We start from the raw sequence: 17045 nt of genomic DNA, 5'->3' as shown, positions 1-17045 counted from the left end.
TCCATTTGGAGCACTTCAAAAGGATGATTAGGAGTCTGGAATCCACCCTGTTCTACGGGAACACTTTTTCCTGGGTTGAACTGACAACATATCATACAGGTACGGACTTTTTGTTTAGCTGCTGCTCGTAAATGTTTATTGAACCAAATGTGTTGAATGCTATCTAGCATAGCTTTCTCTCCTAAATGCGCTGGGCTGTGAATTGTAGCTATAATGGCTTGGACCATGGAGTCAGGAAGAAACCATACAGATTTCTCCTTCGTCATCCATCCCTGATCTGTCTGGATCCCTCCTAGTTCAGTCCATTTCTTTAATTCTTCTGCAGTAGCATGTGTCTGTATATCAATTACGTCAAGTGCGGGATCCTTAATTGTCATACATTGTGTTGGTGTCTGAACTATTGGCTTTGTCATGTCTAATGTGCGATTCTGAGCAGTCTGTTTAGCTGTTCTGTCAGCTAAATCATTGCCTTGAGAAATGATATCAGTAACCTTCGTGTGTGCTTTACATTTCATAATCGATATAGCAGTGGGTAGATGTATTGCGTCTAACAAGGCATGAATGAGGGGTCCGTGCTGAATGTGGGCACCATGGGAGGTTAAATAACCTCTCTCTCGCCACAGCACGCCGAAGTCGTGTACAACTCCGAATGCATAACGTGAGTCAGTGTATACATTAACTTTCTTATTTGTGGCTTGAATACAGGCTTGTGTTAGAGCAATAAGTTCTGCTGCTTGGGCTGACAAAGTATCTATACAATTTGTCTCAATAACTTCAGTGTCTGTTGTGACTGCATACGCGGCCACTAAATCTCCTGTACTTGCTCTCATGCACGATCCGTCTACATACAACGTCAGGTCTGGATCTAACAATGGAACGTCTGTCAAGTCTTGTCTAGGTTTCGTCTTTATTTCAATGATTTCAACACAATCATGAGCTAGTGGGTCTGTTCCAATTACAGGTAATAGCGTAGCAGGATTCAATGTATTACACCGTCGGATCTCTATGTGTGGCTGAAACAATGTCAGTTCATAACCGGTAAGTCTTGCTATGGTCAAGTGTTGTGTTTGTGTTCGGTTCACAAGAACTTCTACTGCATGTGGTACTTGTACTGTCAATGGATGTCCTAACACTATGGCATCGCTTTGTCTGATTGCTAAAGCTGTTGCTGCCACTGATTTCAGGCATGCAGGCAAAGCCTGAGCTACGGGATCTAATGTACTGGAAAAATAAGCACATGGCTTGCGTGATCCTGCTTGATCCTGAGTGAGTACTGACAAGGCAGTACCTTCACGTTCTGTAACAAAGAGTGTAAAATGTTTGCTATAACATGGTGTTGCTAAAACAGGTGCTTGACATAAAGCTTCCTTTAGGCTTTCAAAAGCTTGTGTATGTTCCTGAGTCCAAGGGAGAACAGTCGATGTGGCTGCCTCCTGTGTGGTTAACTGAATGAGTGGTTTTGCTAGAAATGCGTACTGAGGGATCCACTGCCTACAATATGAAGTGAGGCCTATGAAAGCCCGCACCTCCTTTTGTGTCTGGGGTATTGACATGTTAGCAATTAACTGGATGCGATCTGGTGTAAGCTGCCTTCCCTCCTTGGACAGCGAGTGACCAAGATAAATAACTCGCCGGACACAGAATTGCAGCTTAGAAGGAGACACCTTGTGCCCCTTGTCGGCTAGAAAATGTAAAACTGTCAGAGAAGCCTTTTCACATTCAGGTTCGCTTCTCGCGGTGATCAGCAGATCATCGACATATTGAAGCAGTGCAGTATTGACTGGCATGTGGATACTGTCAAGTTCTCGTTTCAGTGCTTGGCTGTAGATGCTGGGGCTTTCTGTGAATCCTTGGGGAGCGCGTGAGAATTTAAAGCTGCGCCCATTTAAACTGAATCCGAACAAATATTGGCTTTCCGGATCTATTGGGACGCTGAAAAAGGCATTCTTGAGATCAATTACAGTAAAGAATGTTGCTTCGGAATCAATTGCTGTCAATAATGATGATATATCGGGGACCACAGGAAATTGTGGTACAATGCACTTGTTTAGTTCACGCAAATCAATAACCAATCGGTATACTGGCGGAGCAGTAGGATCAGTTCGTTTAAGAATCGGAATTATCGGCGAATTACATACATTGGAGTCTGTTTCTACAACTACTCCTTGGGCAATTAGCTCATCAATGATTTTCAGCAAAGCCACTACAGCATCTTGCGGTAACTTGTATTGTCGCATTCGTGGTAATACCACTCCTGCCTTGAGTGTGACTCGGTATGGTGTAATGTTCATACAACCAACATCAGTAGGGCCTTGTGCCCATAGATGTGCTGGTAAAGTCTGTAGTCGGAGATCCATGTCTCTAGACACATAGTGACCTTTAAAATCACGTAAAAACAACCTTACTCCTTCCGGAGAACAACATATTATGGCTCCTAGGGCTTTCAGAGTTTTAATTCCTAACAGATTTTCTGGGCATGATTTAGTAAGCAATAAATCTGTAGTTCGTGTCAAAGGTCCTATCGTAAATGGAAGAGGCTGTGATACTTCATTAACAATAGGTTTTCCTGAAAAACCAAGGGAAACATTTTGAGAGCCTGAGAGGGGTGCCCCTGGAACTTCACTACGTTTTATAGTTGTTCGACTTGCCCCTGTATCGAGTAAGAATTTTCTATCTTGACCTAATAATTTACTATGTACATAAGGTCCTTCTTGATCTACAGGAATCTCGATAAGCGGTAAGTCAACTTCCCTCTCTAGGCTTGTTCATGCGTAACGCTGATACTCAGGATATTCATACTGTGCAGTCTGATACATTTGTCGTGTTGTGGTTTGTGTGGCAGTAGCAGGCAACGGTGGTGCAGCTGGCACAAACTGTATTGGCTGTTGTGCGGCTGGCATGGCCTGGGGATGCGGCATAGCTCCTTGTTCATTCTGATCTTGTCTGAGTGGCCGTGATCTTTCTTGTGTTTTACCTATGGCGATATTATGTTTTAAAACTGGACAATCGTGTACGTAATGACCTGGCTTTTTGCAATAATTGCATGTTCCTTTTACCGGTCCTGTTGAATCGGACTGTGTCATACCCTTTTTATGTCCTTCAGCCGGTACTGTCTGAGACACTAGCATTTTCATTTTTGTATCTTTCATACGTCTTTGTTCGTGTTCTTGTTCATCTCTAATTCTATTGTGATGATACTGTAACATTTGTAGCATTTGTGACGGAGTGTTACTTTGCCAGGTACTCTCGAATTTCAATATTCTATTCTTTACTGGAGGTAATGCATTTTCTACTAATTTTGTCACAAATAAGTGTGGATACGACTCACTACTTGTTTTTATACCACTATTTATTCCAAAACATTTTTCAAATCGGGCATAATAATCACTTGTGTCTTCATCATGCTTTTGTTTACAGGCCGTGATTGCACCCCAATCTTCCTTTTTCGTAGTTAATAAACGTGGCAGTACTTGTACTAGTAAACCTGGTAATGCTTTGACTTTATCCCCGAGCCCTGAACCTGCAGTTCGGTCCTTTTCTTCCGTTTCTAATGCTGTCCAATCTATTTTTTGGTCGCCCACTTCCCACTCTTTTTCTTTCAGTTTTTCATAAATGCCAGCAGGTAATAGCACCTTTAATATCGTCATAATATCAGGATAGGTATACTCTCCCATCAGTAACATGTCCTTAATTTCTCGGTGGAAACCCGCTGGGTCTTTGTCATGACTTGGTACTACTTTCTTCATTTCTAACAATTCAATTTTTGATATGGGTGTGTATACAAATACACGGTGAAACTGATTGTCTTCGCCTTTTATTGGGTGCACTTCTCGTAAGGGATTTTGTCTATCCATATAATACGGTGTTCTTTCTCTGCGGTGCAGCGAGAAAGAGTCCGGACTTACAAAAAGGACATACTGTTTACGTGACACTAATATTTCTTTAATTAACTTGTTACTGGAACCTCTCCACCTGTTCGTGAGTAGTTCCGTTAATATATCAGGTAAAGGACCAGGGTCAGCATGTTGGCTCTTATATAGTATAAGAAGTTGCTGAATCATATAGATTCCAGCTAAACGTTGTTCATCTGCACTAAGGTTAAAAAACGTATGTGCTACGGTCTCATCACCGTATTTTTCAGGACTGTCAATCCAGTGAACGGCTGATCTGGCCAATTCTTGCTCATCCATGGAATCGAGGAGGTGGTGACCCCTTCGTTCCCGTAGTAGTTTATCTGCGGCTTGAAACAAATGTTCAGGAGACTTTAAATTTATTACAGGCGTCGGATACGTTCTGCTATTATTTGGACATTCAGAGTGTATGGGATCAGAAAAGCATCTAGTATTATCACAGGATCTTCCTCTGCCTACGTATGCTATGGTTTCTGACTGTCTTGCGGAATTCCCTGATTCGGATACTTCATCTTGCTCGAACTCGTCTGTTTCCAATCTTTCTTCGTGAATACGTTCTATTTCTCTACGGATTTTTCGGCACATGGCTATTATACAGTTTTTCTTATCGTGTCTCCCTTCTGATATATTCTGGCTCCATCTTGTAAGAATAAGCATTGCATTCGGGTCTACCCCCGGACGGTCTTGATTTCTGATCACACAGTTTATGAGGAAACGTAACAGTTCCCCCTGTATCTCTACTTTCTGGAATTCCATAGCTCTGTTAATACATTCTGGGTCTCGCCCTGTTTGGACAAAATGATATATTTTATCTAGATGCGTAGTCATTCCTGGTAACCTCGCTAAATACTCTGCGGCTCGTCTGATACGTAATGATGCCAGGACCATTTCGTCCTCTTTACCGACCACCGGGTCATATCTACAATCTATAAGCAGTTCCTTAAGCGTACGTTCACTTACGAATTTGGGTGTACGTGAATGCGCTGATTCTTGAAAAACAAGTTTATTTATTCTAGGTGGCGTAAAAGTATTGCTTGCACCTCCCGTAGCCCCTTCAGGGGCGTCGGGTGTGAATGGATTCGTCGAACGTGACACAGCAACTATAGGTGTCGATACCACTGTAGAATCGATTGCGGGGACAGATGCGGAAACAGATGTGCTTGCCGGAGCTTGTGTCGGGACTTGCTGTTGCCCGGGGACAGATACCTGATCCTGACGTTGAACCCCTCCGCCAGACGGTCTATGTGGTGTGGGGTTAGCATACTCGGGAGCTGCGTCATCTAGATATGAGGAAAGAAAAACATCTTCTGCGGTTCTGGGATGCCCTTTTTGATGTACCTTAATTGGAAATAATGGGGGTGGCAAATCTTTTGGCATCTCTGGAACAGCCTTAGGTAGTCCTTCGGCTAGGAGGGGATACATACCACTCATAAGAGCATTTCTTTGTCTATCTACTTGTTCTGATTTCACTCGGATACCTTCCTCAATTAATAGATTTTCTTGAACTTCCTTTGAACTCTCTTTACTCCTCTCTTTTTGTCTACGTGCTTTTTCTGTACGTCTATGAGATTCTTTACGCCATAACTCAACAGCGTCTTTCTGTGACTGTCTGACTTTTCTTTTCCATAACTCTTCCTCCACTTTCATGATGCACTCTGCATCCCAGGTTCCCGCTGCGGGCCACCTTTGACTTTCCGGCAATCCCTTGGTATAATCTACCCATAGATCAAGAAACAATATGGCATCTAAGCCATGTTTGTGATACATAAAATGCCCTGGAGTGTCCCTAGGAGGAATAGGAACTGCTTCTTCAAGCACCCCTTTTCTGGTAGTGATCTGTCTTAACTTCGAGAAGAGCGGCATCTTGACAACTGATCTGATACTTACTCTTGAATTCACTTAATACGACAAACACAATAATGAACGGTGAACAATGAACAATCATTCATACCACAATATGCAAGACATTTGAACACTTTAAACATTAAACATTAAACATTTTTTTTTTAAAAATGACCGACAATGATGACAGTCTGCATAACTAATCACCAAGCTGAATTCTTGACAATAACTGAATACTTCGGAATACTTGATATACTGCTAAACAGTACATATACACTGCTAAACAGTGCAGACCGGATTTGTGTACCCAAATCCGTCTTGACCGGCACAACCTATGTGCGCGTCAACACGCCTCCCCGGTGACGGTACTCACCGAGTAGCTCCTTGAAACGGAAGGCCTCAGAGAATGGACGGGACTCGATGACTGCGGACAGCGGACCCTCTGGACATCGGGATTTCGAAAACCTGGTGGGCCTCTGTATACCTCGGATCTTGCTCTCTCAGCTAGGCTCTGGTCGGGATACTTCGCACTTCTCACCGCCTCGTCTGGGTTGATCGCAGCCTCAGTCGCCCCCGCTTGACCGGAGGGAGCTTACAGGAAATCCTGCTGGTACGCGTTTATGGTCCGTCCAGCTGTGGCAGGAGACCGGGCCTGCAACGCACCGCCGGCGCGTGAGATGAGAAAGTGTCCCTGTTCGGGCGCCATTATGTGGTAAATATTCTTTTTTTACCTAGACTGAATTTCATACGGAATCTAAAATAAAATAAAATAGCTCAGAATAACAAGAGGCAGAATCCGTGGTATAAGAGATTTTCTGAATGGGCTTTATTCCAAAATGGCCGACTCGAGTGGCGGCCTTCAGGTTCCGTCACCACGAGAGTTCAGGAAGTGAAGTACAACACTTTATTGACAAGAAGTAACTTTTATAGGTCATACATTACAATGAAACGAATGCAAAAGGCGTAACAATTGATAAGAGAAATGACATAGTGATACGTAATCGAAACTAGGCGTAATAAGGAGCAAAAAAGAAACATGATTGGTTCTGATTATCATACATAGGTGGATCTATAAGATAATACTTAACATAGATGCGCGCGCAGCAGCATGACGTGTGATTGACGTGCAACTAGGGGGTGAAGGGGACTTGACTTTTAGCTCTACATGTGGAGACGAGAAGTCTGGGGGGTCAAGTCAACCTAATCCCAAATCATATCTAACATCCTATGTTTAGAGAACTATGTTATCCACAAGGAAAGACTCTCGGACAGGAATCTATTCTATACTGACTGCGTGTGCGTGTACAAGCGTCTAAGTGTCTATATGAGATGCGAGGGGCAGAAAACTTTCCATGGCAACAGGGCTATGAATTACTGGCAGAAGGACGGAAAGGCCGAGTCCTTTGCTTGTGAGCTAAAGGAGATGTTTACCTAAATCACTAGACAGGAATGCATCGGCTGGAGAGCAAAGTAGATAATTCGAAGGTGAAATACAGCTTCTTGGCAGGCAGGCAAAACTGGCCGAGGCAGGCACCGTTAGCTGCACAGGGAGTAGGACAAAGTTCATGGATACAGATGCGAGCTCAAGCTGAAGCTGTCAGAGACAGAGAGCAGGGAAAGGCTTTGAGGACAGAATCGGGCCTACTTGCCTGAACTGTAAAAATGGAGTAACTTAGCCATATAAAGTCGGTGGCCTGTCATACTTAGGAATCGAATATCCAGCCCATTGATGGCGGATCTGACAGAGAACATGTTGACGGTGGACGCACATATGTTTGCGTTTTGGAAACTGGAACTGGAGGGATCATACATGTACTTGTGACATGCACATAGAACCGTTGGGGTCCAAGATAGGGGACATAACTGATCAGGAAAATCCATATTTCCACAGTATGACCAATGTTCCAAAGAGCTGTGGCTCGACTCTGATGATTTCGTTGACAAGGATGTCCAGCTCCACCGTTGTGAACTTTGGATTCTTGTCTGTGGGCATGGTGTGGGGTGTGGGTGTGGATGGTTGTGGGTGTGTGGGTGTGAAGGTGTAGGTGTGTGTGTATGTGTAGAGGGGGTCTGTGTGAAGGAGGTTGTGTGAAGGTGTGTGAGTTAAGGTGTATGGGTGCAGTTGTTTGTGTGTGATGTTTGTCAGCAGTGAGTCTGTTGCAAAGGCTCATGGTTTGTGTTTGTGGGCCCTTTTTATTGGTCCATTTGTAGGTGTATCTGTGTTTGACATTTTGGTGGGTGTGTTATAAGAGGTGGTTGTGATTTTAGGCCTCTGTTTGACTGTTTGGATGTGCCAGGTCAGTGTTTTAGTAGTTTTTTGTCCTGTAGACGTCTTTTGTGGTGTTGTGCAAGTCGAATTGACGGTCCTTGTGCTGTTTTACAGTGTCCTGGTTCAGTACGAGTCTTTTTCGCATAGGTAAGGTGCGTCCATGGCTATGTTGTTGTTCAGTGTTCACATGTGCAATGGTGTTGTACGACTCGCACATACGCGATGCTGGGGTACGGTGTTGGGGTACGGTGCGTCCAAGTACGGGGCTAGGGTGGGGTGTACGGGGCGTACATATGCGGGTGCTGTGGTGGGGGTACGGCACTTACATACACGTGTGCTGGGTACGGCGCGTACATGGGGGGATGCTGGGTTACGGTGTTGGGGTACGGTGCGTCCGAGTACGGGGCTGGGGTGGGGGGTACGGCGCTTACATACACATGGACTGGGGTACGACGCGTACATGGGAGATGCTGGGGAACGGTGTTGGGGTACGGTGCGTCCGAGTACGGGGCTGGGGTGGGGGATACGGCGCTTACATGCGTGTGTGCTGGGGTGGGGGGGTACGGCACGACCATATGCAGGTGCTGGGGTACGGCGCTTACATGCGCGGGTGGTGGGGTGGGGGTACGGCGCGTACATGTGCGGGTGCTGGGGTGGGGGGTACAGCGCGCACATGTACGGGTGCTGGGGTGGGGGGGTACGGCGCGTACATACGCGGGTGCTGGGGTGGGGGGTACGGCGCGTACATGCGCGGGTGCTGGGGTGGGGGGTACGGCGCGTCCATACGCGGGTGCTGGGGTGGGGGGTACGGCACGTACATACGCGGGTGCTGGGGTACGGTGTGTACATGCACAGGTGGGGTGGGGGGTCCGTACGACTCGTACCCCGTGCATACAAAGTTCGCTCCATACGGGACGTTTTCCTTATGCTTGGGGATTCGGAACGCCGGTACGGATCGGACTTGTGCGCTCGGACTTCAGTTTTACGAATCGTACGGAAATATGTCCGGGGATGTCTCGTAGACTTTTCCCGAGGCAATTTGTATGTAATTTGACAGTACGAATCGTACTTGCCCGTTTCTACGGGACTTGTACGACTCGTACGTAAAAAACATACGGATGCGAGTCGTACAGGAAATATTTTTACCGGATCAGAATCGGCACCAGAATGTTGAGGAAAAGTTAAAACTCAAACCTGGTTCCCCTGTTGCCAAGTAGGTAGCTCTAGCTGTAATGCTATATCCTATACCCTGGGTGCAACAAGTAATTAAGTGAACAACTGGAAACAAAAACATTGATATAGCAAATAATTTGAAAGCACTTTGTCGCTATGTGAGAAGTCAGAAATGAGTGCTCAAGTTACTTCTTTAGAGGAATCACCATAATTTCAATTTGAAAAGACCCCCTCATGTTTATAATGTGTAAAGGAAATGCTTTAGGTATTATAGTTTTGATTCCATCAAGATGACACCAGGCATGACACACTTTTGTAATAAACATAGAATGTTAGTTATGTAGTTGTCCATTAGAACACGGTGGGGAGGCAGAGGTCAGGGACATGCACTTGGACAATTGAGGACAGGGAGAAGGGGCAAAGGCAGCAAGTTGACCATGCTGTGCTGGCAGGAGGGACAGTGGCAGCACAATGGACCATGGAGGACAGGGAGAAGGAGGTCAGGGGCAACAAACCAACATTATAGGGCAGGTAAGGGAGGCTTCGGCAATAATATATACCATTGGAGCACAAGGTAGAGGCAGTGGCAGTACAACCATACATGCCAATTGACCTGATTCAGGCAGGAAACTCACAATGTTTTTAAGCCCGAAAAGGACTTTATTTTCACCGTCTTCAGCCTAAAATCTCCTCTTTTTCAATGTAAGTCAATGGAGAAAATCAATTCCCCAGATTTATTTTCTTCAAAATCTTCCTCTTACCAAGTTCATGGACTCAGTAAATAGAGGGCAGGAGGGAGGTGTGTGAGAGCGTATGGTGGCATTTTAATATTGTAAGTTTCTTGGGGACTGGTAGGATTGCATCCTTATCTTGATCATTAAAATGCGTGCAATAATGGTTCGGTGTGGGGGTATGGGGCGGGGAGGCAGTGTTGGGGCTCTATAATCACGTTCTAATGAAAAAACTTGGAGAGGGCTTTGGGCTTCGAAGTGCAAATTAGAGTTTAACACTTGGCCCTTCTGCCCACTCAAGGACCCCACCACTCAAATATTGTTCCTTCTGAAGGAGCCTCCGTAGTCTAACGATGTGTCTCCTCCAATGGCAGCTTCTCCGCTATGGCAGAGGAGCGTCGCCCCACTGCTTTTAAGCAGTACAAAGTAGTAACATAAAATGATATTAACTTTGAGTTATTATCAATTTATGCTTCGTGCTGCTCTACAGGCGGGCAGGTGGGCTGAGCCACTCTCCCCTCAGAGCAGGGGAGGAGTGGTTTTTCCACTCCTAAGTGCACATAACTGTTTGGCTGGCCCTCTTGGGCCAACCAAAACAGTCATTCACACTTTCCCCATTCTCCATGCAGGCTGCATCACAGCCTTTGTGGAGAACATGCCCAGGCCCCCATTCCCCGGCTGAAAGTTGAACCAGGATGCTCAGACCAATTGTGATTGGTCAGTGGGGTCTGGCTGTGCTTCCTGTTCCTCGAGTTCGACAAGGTAAGTTTTTCTTTTTATATATTGTGCAACACACCGCCTCCTCCTCACCACCCGTGAGCCAAATCGGCCGCCACTGGTTTCTTCCATCATTGGACAGTTCTGGTCTGCCCTCTATGGGACACCACGGCATACCCAGCCTCCCACACGCTGCTCCCTCGAGCTGTGGTGGTACTGCGCCTCTACCACCACTTAAGCTCAGAGATTCACATACAGACGCATTCCGCTACACCTACTTAATTACAGTCCCACTGTTTCTTCTTCTACAGCTTCCCTGCACCTTGCTGCAGCATTGCAACTGATGGTGTCAATATGGGCTACACTTCAGGATGGATGTATCAGTGCTAGACAGCCACAAGTACGCCACTGCTGGGAGAAAGCTCAGGAGCTTCTTATCTTAATAGTTATGGTGGTTTTCAACTCTTTTCCATTCACACAGCAAAGCACAGCAAGTTACCTTGCTGCGTGAATTGTAAGTAAACCTGCCCTGAATATCAGATTTAGTCAATATTCCAAAAAATGCATTATACATGTATAGGTCCTTTAAAAGACTGAACATGCTAAAGCAACCCCACATTTTATGAAGACTGCTTTTAGGCTCATCCTGCTGAGTAGACTCTAACTTCCAATTTCCTCCTTAAATTTTATTTTTTCACTTTTATGTTAGTGCTTTGATCTATCCAAATAGAATTTAGTGTTTCCTCACAAAACCTCTAAATAAATAAAATAACTATATTAATAAGGAAGCCAATATCAAAATACCCGGGCGGTTAAAGCGATATCTATCCAGGTATTTTTTTAGACTTCACTTTGTGATCTCGCGCAGCCATGAGTATCTCTGCGATGACCTCTGCATGAACACAACAGATTCTACCCACCCACGCTTCCCCTTCTTCTTCAATAAATAGTACATGACCACAGACATAGACACTTTGGGGCAGATTTACTAAGAAGTCATGCAACGCAACGCAGCGGACAACTTGCTGTGATGCGTTGCATGACAGGGACAGATCAAAAGTGTGCCATATCTACTAAGATATGCTGCATTTCTGCTCACCCCCTGCGCTGCTGCACTCTGTACTGCCTAGCATCCAACTAGGCACCCTCGTACCATGCTGCAAGGGGGCCTGTGTTAAGAGGACTGTTTCAATCTTATGAGGTATTTTCCTTTTTCTGTGTGCCACAAAATTCTGTTTAATGAGGAAATAATGATGAGAAATAAAGTTATTTCTCATCATTACGTCTCACTTGGAAAGGCGTGCCATGTAGACGCAACCCCACTTCACTATTTTTTATTGTATCCGGGACTGCACCAGTATCAATGGGTGGATGCAAGGGATCGCTCATGCTCCACCTTTGAAATACTTTCTCAATGCAGGGTACTCCAAGGCAGCACTTGGGCTGTAGTGAGTTACTCAGGATTTACTAAGCCATGCAAGGTGGCTTTGTGTGGCTTAGTAAATCTCATTCCAGGACTTGCATTGCCTTGCGTCACCTGCCATGACACAAGGGGAATGCAAGCCCTTTGTAAACCTGCCCCTTTGTGACCAAGTCCTGCCACCCCAATCCTGGCACTGTCCACTGAATGACTCCAGTTATTGCCATCATGGCATGACCAACTACTGCAACACCTATCACTTCAATCGCACCCATCTGCTGAGCACCAGCATCCAACGTCCCTTCATCAGGCACAGTGTGGTCTCTCCCACTGAAGCCATCTTGTTATTTCTACAGCACATTCCCTGCCTCAACCTAGCATGGCAGCAGCTCTTCACTGAATGTTCTGTCTGCAGAACTACACCTGGACAACTGCAGTTGTCCTGAGCTGCATTGGATTGGACCCTTTATGACCTCTCACCCACCAAACGTGCCTTATTCACAACCTCTTCTGCAAAAATGTTATGTCTATGAGGAGCAGCTAAGTCATGCCCTGCCCAATGCTATATGTATTATTGCAGCTAATGGTTATTTATTTGCTGTGTCCTCTTTCAATTTCTCTGTCTTCTTCCAGTTACATCATTACATGCAGAATCTTCATTTTAAAACTTCCTCTGGTGATGAAATCTACTTTGATGATGGAGGGGACCCTCCCACGCGCTTTGACATTTTCAGTTGGATTTACTATGACCCCAATAATGCCACAAGGATCCCAGTGGGAAGCTTCCAACTAAACCCTCTCGGGGAAGAACAGTTCGTCATTGATGAAGGAGCCATTCACTGGCACCCCGACTTTAAAGAGGTAATGGCTCCTGTCTGATTTGGGAACAAACTTGGAAAAAGGTGAGAAACATGTGGATGTGAAAGGACGATAATAATCAAATGGAAAAGTAATTGTTGCCTCAAGGACAGTTTGTATCAGCGGGTGAATCCCAGTAAATCACAGTTCAGCTGCCCCACTAAACTAAACACGTCACTTTGCTGCGCTACTCTGTGTCAAAAGAAAAGGGCAGGAATGCGCCATATTTATGGGCTATGGCACATTCCTGTGCTTTCTCACTGTGCTGGGGCACAATTCGCTGCCTAGCACCAATGCAGGCCCCCTTGTTTTTGTGCACAAAGGGACACCTTCCTGTACAAAAAAAAAATCAATGGAGGCGTTTTCCTCCTTTTATGTGTGCTGCACATTGGAGCACACAAAGAAAGAGGAAAAAAACAAGGAGAAATAAAGTCATTCCCAGCATTACATGTCCTTGTAAATCTGTGGCAGCCTCCAAATCCATGGGTGTTGCATGGGAACACCCACCGCGTCACCCATGGAATGCCTCTTTGATGCAGCGTAAGGTAACGCAGCGACTTGCTCTGCTTTGCCTTGCTGCATATACAAGGCCATGAAAGGCCACTCAAAGTGGCTTTGCGTGGCCTCGTAGATATAGGTCAGCACTCTGCGCTGCCGGTGCATCAAAAAAAGTGCCACTGCTTCATTTAGAGGTGGAACAATGTGGGATTTTCACAACAGAGCCTAAATTGGCTCAGATAGCAGAAAACGTTAACCTGACGGCTTGTCTTCAACTTGACCACCAGCTTACAGTATCAGATGCAGGTGCTGTACTGGGCAGAACGAAAATCAACACATATCTCTGGGCCACCATGCCCGGCTTGGCGACCCATGACACGGGAATTGTTAAATGACACCCACACTCAGGGGCAATGTTGGAAGCTGTGATATTTTGGTTGGAAGATATGAAGATCCATCCAGGCAGAATCCACCACCCATGTCAAGGGCGGGTGATTACACTCACTGTATAACCTGTGCTCACCCTTGGGTAGCTTGGCACTGAGCAGTCAGACTTATCACAGAGGTAATGTGTAAAGCATTGGCACAGCACTCACTAACGATAAATATCCAATGCATTACAAAAGAGATTTCACACAAGACGTATGTAAAAATCGTTTGTATTCAACACACGTATGCAATCATTGCAACACACTATACACCCCAGGCCCACCACAACAATCCTTATAATTCAATCCCACACAGTTATAGGGGGCACACCAGCTCACAACAAAATCAGAAACATATACATTTAGGAAATTAGACCACTTTTTAGCAGTATCTCAGGCCGGGGCAATCAGTTATAACCAGTGTTATATGAAAGGTGCCTTTGCTATGAAATCAACTCAGAAAACTGCACTGCCAGCCAATGTTGTGAAACACTGGCAGTACGCACACTGTTACTTCCACACACACTCACTCTGCACTGCTACATGGTGCCACTGATACCAGCCAGTCCATACGGAATGCTCTTACACTCATATGCACTCAGCACCCTAATGCGGTGCACTGATACTCAGCAGGCCAACTGACAATACACTGGACACCGCGGCCCAAAGCTCCCTCCACCCTCTAGTTCACCCTGACTGTCTCACAACCTCTCAGATGCATGATTCCCAGGCCTAACTCAGTATGGGTTTTCAGGAACAGGTGACGGAAGTAACAAGTTTAATTAAGAGTTAGACTTAAACAACGGGGGTTTGGCTGCCACTCAGGAAGTCACCCACAGGCCTTAAAACACAAAGGAGTCACGCAGTCTCTTGACCCACTTCTGAACTGTCTCTGAAGCGTTGCTTCAACTCAGTGAATCTCTCTCACTACTCCCTGGCACCACAATGTCTTTGGGAGAGTCCAGGTCAGAAGAGGCCAGTTGGTCCGCCGAGATGATGGTCAGGAAGGGAGCAACAATGAATGGGGAATAATACCGGGGAGCCTCTCAGAAGCAGAAGGAACACCCTTAGTTACACAGTAATCTGTGTCACATCCAGGCAGTCCAGGCACAAGGTCTGGTGCTTATTGGTATGAGTCACACCATCAATGTTTCCTATTAATTGCTCCACTGCAAACCACTGTTGCAGCCCGAAGTAATGTCGAATACTTCTCCATGTTAGCCTATGAGAATAGCAAGTCTCATAGTTAGTGAAAACATGCTTTGGTATTTTACACTACCTGACCGCATGAGCGCTAATGCGCACACAGACATGCAATAGCAGGTTGGACACAGACCTAGGCACCATCAGTGCCAGTGCGCTCACAGAAGCCTGAAATGGCAGACTGGATATGGGTTTAGCAATCCTGGGTGCAAGTGCTCACCCACAGGCCGGCAATGGTAGGCCGGACACATATCACTTACACCATCAGTGCAAGGCCAGCAACTACAGGCCTAACCCGGGTCTTGGAACATCGCTGTCGTAGCTATGCACACATTGGCCTGCGATGGCAGGTCAGACACCTATGTAAGTGTGCTCCCACAATCCTGCAGCGCCAGACTGGACACGTATTCAAATCAGCACAAGGGCCAGTACGTGCACCCAGGCCCGCAATGACAAGCGGACACACACAGGTGTGCTATGGCAGAGCAGTCCATATCTCAGAACATTGTGTGGGCGCCACTTCCGAACATGTATAGGAAGAAGGTCATACTGTCACATTGTCTGTATGGTGAGAACGTGCCCCGGTCCTAAGGCCACACAAGAGCATTGCCAACACCTCAGGAGTGCCCTGTGGGGAGTCAAACTCCAAGGCAGATGAAAACCCGTGTGTGCTCCTCACTACCTAGACAGAGGACAGCCATCTCTCCCCGCCCTGCCTTCAGACGACCACCGCGTGCCCCTCTGGGCTTCCCTGGGAGGTGTCCGCGTGGTATTAGAAGGCCCACTCAGAATTAGCTGAGGCGTGAGTGACGGCATCATAAGCAGGGGTGCAATGGCACCTCACAGGCCGGCGATGGCAGGTCAAATACATGGTTGACAGGCTATCCAGTGGGTGGCACACTCAGTGCTACCTCCCACTACTAGCCAGTGTTGTACTCGCCCCGGGTATGTCGTGTAACTGTTTATGGAGTATGTGTAGGTACGGCACTGAAACCAACAACGTGCACACCCCTTCCTGGTGCGTGCTGGACGGGCGTGCACCTTCCCTCTGCAGTTCAGCGGGAAGGTGCCCGGAGACCTAGGGTCAGGCAGAAAGATACAGCAAAAGCTAGCAGGGAAAAAGCTAAATGTTTTGGGGCAGCTTCACATGGAAAGCCCATGTCCACCAGACAAAATTCCTTAAATTACAGGATAATTGACTTTTTGTTGCTCAAGAAGAAACCATCATCATCATCATCATCATCATCATCATAACTTTATTTCGATTTCCAGGATCATAAAAGTAACAACGTACATAAAAAAAACATAAAATCACAATCATAATGAATGTCATCAGAGATCAGAAACATTCATACATTGATGTAAAGTTCATTATCCTAGAAGCTACAATCTAAATCTGCATAACACTATGAGATTAAAAACATGTTGGCTGCGTGCTTGATATGTGTTTAAAGAGAAACTGTGGACCCCAGAAAGCACAAGCGCCTCCCAGCTGCATTTCCCTCCCCCTTCCCCTATATAATGGTGGCTGCTCTGCGGACACACGCAGCAGGTGCGCCGCTGGCGTGCCAAAAGTGCGCCAAAGGCAAGCCCGTCTGTGTCTGTCAACCACGCGACCGCGACCAGCGCCAGACCCCCTTGATCTCACACCATCTACCGCTACAACTCAGCGCCCCTCCTCACACTCAACCCCAGGACAAACAACAACTGCCAACATTCCACTCCGAGCACTACCCACGGCCAGTTCTCCTGCCGCCAGACCTTCACCACCGCCCCCACCGCAAACACCACCAACACCCTGAAGTGCATCCTCCTCAACGTACACTCCATGCACAGAGTCGCCGTTGAGATCTGGAACCTCCTAGACACCCCCTTACCCGACATCACCTTCTTTAGAGAAACCTGGACCAATGCCACCTCTGCCCCCAACATCTTCAGCGCCATCCCGGACGATTACAAGATCCAGTGAAAAGACTGCCTCAACCTCCGTGGAGG

At 46.4% G+C, this 17045-nt stretch overlaps 1 protein-coding gene across 1 annotated transcript in view; it reads left to right on the top strand.

The window, feature by feature from the left end:
• LOC146788834 (vomeronasal type-2 receptor 116-like) overlaps nt 1-17045 on the top strand; it is a 163970-nt gene that overhangs the window by 48104 nt on the left and 98821 nt on the right. The window contains exons 2-3 of the mRNA XM_085630978.1: nt 10955-11043; nt 12697-12924. Coding sequence (XP_085487104.1) covers nt 10955-11043; nt 12697-12924 — 317 coding nt within the window. The remainder of the gene's footprint in view (nt 1-10954; nt 11044-12696; nt 12925-17045) is intronic.

Source organism: Triturus cristatus, chromosome 10 (assembly GCF_964204655.1).
Source record: "Triturus cristatus chromosome 10, aTriCri1.1, whole genome shotgun sequence".
NCBI classification, from domain to species: Eukaryota; Metazoa; Chordata; class Amphibia; order Caudata; family Salamandridae; genus Triturus; species Triturus cristatus.
Note: the sequence above shows the minus strand (reverse complement) of the source record. Positions and strands in the feature narration are given on the sequence as shown.